At 33.8% G+C, this 9,977-nt stretch overlaps 1 protein-coding gene across 1 annotated transcript; it reads left to right on the top strand.

The window, feature by feature from the left end:
* Window positions 1-1,064: 1,064 nt before the first annotated feature.
* ZNF804A (zinc finger protein 804A) lies at window positions 1,065-6,958 on the top strand. The gene is made up of 2 exons (XM_012656621.1): window positions 1,065-1,191; window positions 3,249-6,958. Exon 2 carries the CDS (start codon window positions 3,268-3,270, stop codon window positions 6,487-6,489), a length of 3,222 nt encoding a protein of 1,073 aa, XP_012512075.1. The 5' UTR covers window positions 1,065-1,191; window positions 3,249-3,267; the 3' UTR covers window positions 6,490-6,958.
* The last annotated feature ends 3,019 nt before the right edge of the window (window positions 6,959-9,977 follow it).

The following is a 9,977-nucleotide window of genomic DNA, read 5'->3' on the forward strand; positions in this document are numbered from 1 at the left end:
ATGTAAAATCTAGGGTCACCAGGAGTCTAATATTATTTAATCAGAATAACTTTTTTTATATAGATGGAAAATTTCTAATTTGGAGGATCTGAGTGATTCATATAATAATTAAACAAACATTTATTGAGTGAACATTTTATATACCAGTCATTAATCTCCCAGGGGAAATCAGAATATTTGTATAAGGCATTTATTAAAACTTTAATAATTTTGTTAAATGTGACTAGTATATGTCTTATTCTCTTATAATCATCTTCTAAAATCTGACATATTACAATTACATAACAACATGAACCATCAGAAAAAATACTACTTTAATTATTTTTGATAACTATACATTGTCTTCAGGAAAGACCATAGTGAAAATATCTGGGGCAAGGGTCCACTTTGGTGTCTCTTAAATCATACCACGTATATGGCTACTTATCAATTCTATTCAAGTTGACATGCTCTTTTTCTGGCTATCAACGCAGAAAATAAGCCCCTTTAACAGATTAAAAATAATGCCCAGTGTAGTAAAATTTACAAAAAAAAAAAAAAAATACTAATTTCTTCCAAGATCTTGAATTGTTTAGGAAATGTGTCTGATACTTAAGAGAAGGCATTGTTTTAAATCACATCAGTAGAGATCATTTGCCTTATGGATTAATATAAGACATTTACTCTTAGAAAATATGAAAAGGACCAGATAACTTTCTAATATAGAATACATCAAAATATAAGGGGATTTATCATAAATAAATGAAATACATAAGCAAGTTGAATTTGTTTGAAAATTAGGGGTTTATAAGACTCTAACACTTTATAGCCATAATGAAAAACTTAGCAGGCCAACAATCAATAAGAAGAGATGAAAGTTTCAGTTTCAATTTACCTAGGGCATAGATATAAGTTTTACTATAATGTAATAATATGGCATTTTCAGAAGCCAACGTGCAAGAAAGTGCTTTTGTTGGAAGTGGATTGTCATGATTGTTGTGTTTTCCTCATGATGATGTATTGGAAAATTTCAACAACAGTAAAATTTTAATATTGGTCATTTTTTATATTTTTTCAATAGAGGCTGAAAGAACTGAAACAAAGGGAATTTGCTCGAAATGTAGCATCTAAATCCAGGAAAGATGAAAGAAAACAGGAAAAGGCACTCCAGCGCCTGCACAAGCTGGCTGAGCTAAGAAAGGAAACTGTATGGTGAGTGTGCAATGAAATGTTAGTGTTCTTAAAACATGACCAGAAAGAGGGAGGGGGGATTAGAAATAAAGGGCACGGATCTATTTATTTCTGTACCCAGAATAAGGCACAAATGTTTTCATGGCCTTCTGTGGCTGTAAACAGTAATTTGAATTTGAATTTTAAGCAAGCACCTGTTTAATGCACATTTCAATAAAAAGCCAAAATTACTATAATTTTAGTTAGTAAAAAAATAAATTTTACATTATGTTGCTATTTAAGCTATCTTAGTTGAAAGCTATCGCATTTCTTGGTGAAATTCAAAACATTTGACTAAAGAAAAGAGCAAGGCACTGTATCATTCTTACAAAAGGAGTTTTAAGAGACTTATTTTTCTAAATGAAAATTTGGGCAACTTTCATTTAAAATTCTCTTTAAAATAAAAAAGATCAAGAAGATCCTATGCATTTGAGAAGGACACCAAAATTAGTTTCACTGTGAATAAACTATAACTGGACTGTTAAATGTTCATACCTCTTAAACTTTGACCTGCTTCTATCAGTGAGCAGATGTTGATGTGAACAGTGCTGTAATTCGGACTTTACAATTCAAAAGAGGGCAATGTGATTCAAAAATTTTAAAGTGTCTTTTGTTTCCCCAATAAGTAAGACCTCACTTATTATCATTTATAACGAATCTATCTCATAGCAAATCTATTTTATACTATATAGTATTATGGGATATGTCGTTATATCAAAAGATTGCTAGGGATGCCAAACTTGGAAAATCCACAATAAAATTTTAATGTATTCATATGGAACTGTTAGAAAGAAACATAACTGCTATTCAGTTATACTGACCAGATGTTTACTTTGTGTGGTTATAAGTGAAAAATCATACAAGTGCAAGTATATACTATAGAAAATCATGGGGCCTATGTAATTTAATGCTCTGTAAGTAGCATTTACAACTGTAAATTATAATATATTAAGTGAACTAGAGTTTATAATGAGATATGTACAAAAAAGCGATACTGCTTATCTAAATTATTATCCTCAGTATAGAGCACATATTTCACATAATATATTGAGACATACACATACACACACAGTTTTCCCATTAATTCTATATTTCTAAAGCTATGTAAACAGGAAGTCATGCTATTACTTGGTAGTAGATAAAGGAATAGAACAATAAATTGTGTTAGTTGTTAGATAAATAAAAAATTCAACTAAAAATTTTTGTCCATTTATAACTTCTAAAAATCTGAATTTTTAGAATAGCATGGAAATTTCTACATACATGATACTGTTAACAGAAGGATAAGATTTAGGGATTTCTTATATTTATGTGATTTTTAGTAGAGTTCTTTTAATTAGAACTGACTATTTATGGTGTGCTATAATGCCAGATAAATCACATGTGAAGTAAATAGTCTTTTATCCTGCATTTACTGTATATTATAATATAATTTATGACTTCAGAATAATTTTAAATATTGAGACTAGAAATTTCCAAAGATGCAACACTCTCATCAAACTAGCCCTTTCTCTTAGTTACCCTTGCATTGCAGCATACCACTGGGCTGTGGCAGACTCCCAGTGAATGTGGGTTGAATTGAATCATTGAACCAAATTCCCAGCTTTTCTGGTAATGAGTAAGGGTTTTTTTTTTTTTTTTCCAACTTCCATCACAGTTATCATATAACATCAATGATGTTAAGTATTTGTGAATTAAAGTAATTTTACCTTAGAAAATTTTGCAGCACTCCAAATTTCACTGAAGAGGCCACAGGGGTAGAATATCTTGGCTAGGAATTACTGGTTGACAGCGTAGGAATATCTTAGAGATTGCTATTAACAGCTATAAAAGTAACTCCAAGACAACATCTCCGAGTTATCCCAAAAATAACCAATAAGTAAATGATACTGCAGAAGGTAATTGCACCATATGAAAGTAATTCTCTTACAAAGATTTCAAACTTTGAAAAAAACATTTTAATGACTTTTCTAACATGTGTTTGTCTACTTTTCTTCAAAACTACCCTATTTAACCCATGCTTTTATTTCTTTTTGTAGTGCTCCTGGAAGTGGCCCCATGTTCAAGTCAACAACTGTTACTGTGAGAGAAAACTGTAATGAAATTTCCCAAAAAGTTGTTGTGGATTCAGTTAATAACCAGCAAGATTTCAAATATACTTTGATTCATAGTGAAGAGAATACTAAAGATGTTCCTAATGTTGCTGTAGATCCAGAAAGCACAAATAATTACACAGAAAAAAATAGTCAACTTGGGGATCAAGCCCAGGGAATTCACAGACACAAAATCGGCTTTTCTTTTGCATTTCCAAAGAAAGCATCCGTGAAGCTAGAGTCCTCAGCTGCAGCCTTCTCTGAATACAATGACGATGCCTCTGTGGAAAAAGGATTTAGCAGAAAAAGTAGATTTGTCCCCAGTGCTTGTCATCTTCAAGTATCTTCACCAACAGATGTGCTTTTGAGCTCTGAGGACAAAACTAACTCTTTTCATCCACCAGAGGCAATGTACACTGGCAAAGAAACTGCTCAAACTCAAGAGATAAAAGCAGTCTCTAGTGAAAAGGATACATTGCTATTATCTTCATTTTGCCAGCTTCAACTCCCTTTATCTTCTGATGCAGAGAATTGCCAAAATTCAGTCCCAGTAGCAGATCAAATACCACCGGAAGTTATTATTAACGAAGACACACCCATGAATGGTAACAGTTCTGAGTTGTTAGGAAATAAATCCATAGTTCTTGATATGTCCACTGATTGCGTAGCTGTGCAAGCTACCACAGAGGAAAATGTTAAGAATAATGAAACCTCTACCATTAAAGTTGAAAATAAAAACAGTCCAGAGACGTTGGCCCTTTCAAATACTGAAGAGGATAATATAACCTTAGATAAAAAACTAGATTTATATAAAAGGCAATGTAAGCCATTTGTACCTGTACTTAACAAACATGGATCGACAGTTCTTCAGTGGCCATCAGAAATGCTGGTTTACACAACTACTGAACCATCAATTTCCTATAGCTGTAATCCTCTATGTTTTGACTTCAAATCCACTAAAGTAAACAATAATCTAGATAAAAATAAGCTGCCCTTAAAAGATCTTTACTCTCAGCAGAAGGAAGAAGACATTTGCAAGAGGCCAGTTTCAGATTGCAAGGATGTTTCTATTGCAGGAATCTCTGATTATGAAGTTGGAGGTGGCAGAAATGAATACACCCAAGTCACTCCTCTTTTGGCTGGTGATATTCTCTCCAATAGTTGTGATTCTGGAAAAAATGAGAATATGGGTCAGAAATATAAAAATAGTTCCTGTAGGATCAGAAAAACAGAAAAATACAATTTTACTAAAACTCAAATAAAACAGCACACTCTAGATGAGAAATACAACAAAATAAAGTTGAAAGATACTCATGAATACTGGTTCCATAAAACTAGAAGAAAGAAAAAGAGAAGAAAGTTATGTCAGCATCATCGTGGACAGAAAACCAAAGAATCAGAGACTCGCTGCAAAATGGAAACAGAGAATAGTTACACTGATATGACTGGGAAAAATCTACTGGTACCAATTTCTGAAAAGCAGAGTTTAGCTGCAGAGCAATTATTAGAATCACATCAGTTACCTGATAAAAGGCCCAAAGCAGCATCCATCTCCTTAAGTGAAAATGAAGAAATACATAAAACCTGGAATACCGAATACAATAATACCAATGATATTAGTTCTAAAAACCACTGTAAAAAGAACACACTACTTTTAAATGGACAATCAAATCCAACAATGATACATTCTGGGAAACACAATTTAACATACTCCAGAACTTACTGTTGTTGGAAAGCCAAAATGTCAAGCTGTAGCCAGCATCACACATGCTTAGTTTTTCAAAATGACATGAAATGCCTGAGTCAGAGTCAGGCTGTTAAAAGAGGTTACAATTCTCTCATGAACGAATCAGAAAGATTCCATCGAAAACGTAGACAACATTCATATTCTTATTCTTCGGATGAAAGTTTGAATCAACAGAATTATTTATCAGAAGAATCTTTGAGGCCACCAAGTACTTCAGTTACTCCCTGTAAGCCTAAAAAGAAACGAAGGAGAAAAAGAAGCAGATTTCACACTGAATTTGAAAATTTAGAACTCAAAGAAAACACCGATCATCCCATGAAAGGAAATTCTCCCTTAAATCATTTGGATAGGTTAACAAGTGAAGACAAAAAAGAAGAAATGAAACCACAAGAAGTTGCAAATAGCAAAAGGAACTCAGAACAAACCAACGAAGTGAAAAACGAACTGACTTTGCACCCTACAGATCCTCTTCCTTCTCAAACCAATGGTGAAACTGAGCATTTAGTAATGGAGATTGCGTCTAGTGAATTGTCAGAGGTTTCCAGTGATCCCACCACATCTGTCTATGTAGCTAGTGCCCCAACAAAAGAAGTAATTGACAATACCTTGCTTGAACACAAAGAGAGAAGTGAGAATACAAATCTTAATGAAAAGCATATTCCTTTCAAGGTGCCTAATATTGAAAGGAACTTTAGACAGTCACCGCCTAAGTCATATCTTTGCCATTACGAACTGGCTGAGGCCCTTCCACAAGGAAAGATGAATGAGGTATCAACTGAGTGGCTACGTTATAATTCAGGAATCCTTAACACACAACCACCATTACCATTCAAGGAAGCACATGTCAGTGGTCATACCTTTGTAACAACTGAGCAAATCCTGGCTCCATTAGCTTTACCAGAACAAACATTATTGATCCCACTGGAAAACCATGACAAATTCAAAAATCTACCATGTGAGGTCTATCACCACATTATACAGCCGAACATGCTGGCCAACAAGGTCAAATTGACCTTTCCTCCAGCTGCCCTTCCACCCCCTAGCACACCTCTGCAGCCTTTGCCTTTGCAGCAGCCCTTATGTTCTACCTCTGTAACCACCATCCATCACACTGTTTTGCAGCAACATGCTGCAGCTGCTGCAGCTGCCGCGGCAGCCACAGCTGCAGGAACCTTCAAAGTGCTTCAACCACACCAACAGTTTCTTACCCAAGTCCCAGCTCTCACCAGAACATCTTTACCTCAGATCTCAGTAGGACCAGTAGGACCGAGGCTGTGTCCTGGGAACCAGCCGCCTTTCGTTGCTCCTCCTCAGATGCCGATCATTCCAGCTTCTGTTCTTCATCCTAGCCATCTGGCTTTCCCACCTTTACCCCATGCACTCTTTCCTTCGCTGCTCTCCCCACACCCTACTGTCATCCCTCTGCAACCCCTCTTCTAGTCATCACCATAACGGGGAAAGAAAATACTCATATGAAAACTATTGCTATATACATAAGTGTTCATCTAAGTGGGTAATTGGCTATTTAACTGGTGGAAGTAAACTGGCCAAAATATGGCCTCATTGATCTGAAATCATTTACTGTAAGTGTAACGATGCAAATAAACTCTTAAGTTTCTTATATATAATATTATTAAAGCACTGAATAGTTTGAAAATTAATACAATATATGCTGTATATTAAAATGATGTCTTAAGAGTATGTATAATGTACATAAAATATATTTATAGTACTATAATTTATGTTGTAAAGTATGCTCTTTGGGTTTTTTTTTTAATTTTTGTGTATTCGCACCAATTTAATGTTTAGACAAAGCTGATGGCACTATGTTTTGTACCATGTTCCTTGAAACTGTAAATTCAGTGAAATATATCTCTTACAATAAATTTTTGTTAACTATTTAAGTAAATCAACCTTTTGTTTTTAGTTGGCTTTCACTGTTTAAGAAATATATGATAACAGTAGGTATTGGATTTGTATTGTTTCTTCCATCCACTGGCATCTCCAAACCTCCAAGGCCCAAGAAAATATCTTTGGAGCTCTATCAATACTTAAATTATGATGTCATCTTTCAGAACTAGTATAACAAAGGTTCTGTTTTTTTGTTTTGTTTTGTTTTTTCCTACTTTTTCTAATGTTGCCTATACACAGAGTTTACTACATTTCCTGAAAAATTGACTCTCTCTTTAGACAATAAACCATGGAAATTCATGTTAAAATAATGTTAGTATTTGTGTGGGTGATAACTCAAAAATATGCAAAGAATGTAGTATTCCCTCAGGAACTCTAAAACAGGACTCGTAGACAAGAAATGGCAAATAACCAATAGAAGCCTTTATAACATTTTCGTATGGTAAAATTTTCAAATTTATTGTGCTTATTTTCAATTGTTTCAGGAAATATAAATATACGAGAATATTGGCATGAATTAAAAATAGGGTTCACTTTAATAAATCACGTCTGTTATATAACATCTTGGGATGAATGGCAAAAACACAGTCTGTATCTGGATATATTCTTAATGGAGAATCTGGAAATGGGATGGAGAGTAAATAAAGAGCCCTTCCATCTGCAAATCTTTTAGTAGGCATGCTTATACCATATTTTGAAATCACTGAGGAACAATTAGAAAATCTTCACATCACCCTTCCAGATTCTGCTTTATTTTTAATGACCTCTGCATTATTGTTCACTCAAGTGCTTCTGTATGTACTGAAGAATTTAATTATTCAGTAGAAAACTAGGGAATAGCAACACTTTTCCCAATAAAGTTTTCTAAAATGTACCTTTCCCAGGCCATGCCATTTGGCGAAGGAAAAGTACACATTCCTGTTAGAGTGGATTGACCACATCATGTGCAAATGACAGAGTATTATGGCATCCTGGCAATGAATCCAGGCATCAGAGAGCACAGCCGAGTCCCTCTAAATGGAGAGCAGCTTCTAAATGATGCTGTACTGAGGAAATGTTATTACGTCATTAAATGTGAAATGTCCGATTTTGAATCAAAAGTTTTGTTTATTATATCTTATACAAGAAGCAGTGCGATTAATGAAAGTATGTGCCTAAACCATAAATGTATTTTTGTCATCTTAATGGTAGCTTCTTTGTGTCAACAGTGAAGACATGTGAGGAGTGAGTGGCGATGAAATCGCAAAACGCATTATTTACGGCTTGTTGAGAATTGAATATTTTTCCTTGTAAGAAGTGGTCCAAAATCTGGAAGAAGTGGTGGTCAGTTGGCGCAAGGTCTGGTGAATATGGAGGATGACAGACAGTTTCATAAGTCTAGCCTCTGTAGTTTGAGCAGCGTTGTTTGTGTAACATGTGGTCGAGCATTGTGTTGTAAGAGGATTGGCCTGTCTCTGTTGACCAATCTCAGCTGTTCAATTGCAAGCATCCTCATCATTTCATTCAACTGGTTTTAGTAGATATCTGCTGTAATCAACTGACGAGGTTTCATGAAGCTGTAGTGAATAATATCAGTGCTGGACCACTAAACAGAAACCATGAGCTTTTTTTGATGAATATTTGGTTTTGGACTGTGTTTTATTTTTATTTTATTTATTTTATTTTTATCCAACCATTGTGTTGAATGCTTGCAATTTTCAGAAAGAATCTATTTTTATTACATGTAACAATAAGTTGAGGAAATGGTTTGTCTTTATGTTATGATAGCAAAGACAGGCAGGTTTCGAGACAATTTTTTTTTTTTGACGCTTGTTTAATTTATGTGATATCCATCTATCCAGCTTTTTCACCTTGTCAATTTGTTTTAAATGGTCTAATGTTGTTGGAATAGTAACGTCAAACCTTGCTGTTAATTTACATGCAGGTTGAGATGGATTTGCTTCTACTATAGATTTTAGCTCATTATTATTCAACTTGGTCTCAGGTCATCCACGTGGCTCATTTTTAAGATTAAAATAACCAGAATGGAATTTTCAAACCATTGATGAACTGTGTGTTCATTAATCACATCTTTTTCAAACACGTGTTTATTAGTCACATCTTTTTCAAACACTTTGTTGATATTTTGAGCTATCTGCACGTATTAGTTTTACAATGAAACTCGTATTTGAAAATAATGCAAAGTTTTATCTTATCTGTGGTTTGATGAAAATTGTTTTAAAAAAACTTTGAAAGATAATCATAGGTCAAACTGTGTGTTGAAAGAATGAAAATGTCCTTTCACAATAAAAATAAAACAAGAAGTGGCAAACTGAAATGTCAGAGATATCAACTGTCAAACTTAGTACTTAAGGAAATCAGACATTTCATATTTAATGACCTAATATTGCATATGGCTACAAAAAGAACTGGATTAACCTAAATAATTTAGATCCTAAAAGTACGTTCCTATATCAGAATAATCAATATTGGATTCTATTTTATGTAAGAGATATAAGGAAGAAAATCTAGGCCATTTACTTTCATGATTATTTGCCACAATGATCATTGGTTTATTTGAGTGCTCACCTGAAAAATGCTTGTAAAAGACTGAATACACCATTTTATCATTGACAAATAAGAAGATAAAAATAGTAAAGAAGCAATTCCATTTCAAATGCTCTAAGATAATATGTTCCAAAAATGGGAACTAAAATTGGGATGGATGAATTTTCCCCCAAGCAAAATATTTGAAACTATCTTTGAAGATAAAATAAATGGGGTATCTACTGGGGAATGCTGACCCAGTTTGTTTTTAATCTTTCAGAGAAGAATTGTTGCTTCTGCTGTTAAAAAAATCAAACTAAGTGTTTGACTTTAAAATATGCATATTTTCTCTCTTCATCTTCTAACTATCTACTTGTTTGTTCACCTCTTACCTCTTGCTTTTATCGTGTAATCTTTTTGTCCTGATCTTTTTCTTTCTTAATTTTATTACAGACATCGTTTGTGTATGTGTGTGTACTTTCATCTTTCTC

The sequence above is a fragment of the Propithecus coquereli genome, unplaced genomic scaffold (assembly GCF_000956105.1).
Source record: "Propithecus coquereli isolate 6110/MARCELLA unplaced genomic scaffold, Pcoq_1.0 Scaffold510, whole genome shotgun sequence".
Lineage (NCBI taxonomy): Eukaryota > Metazoa > Chordata > Mammalia > Primates > Indriidae > Propithecus > Propithecus coquereli.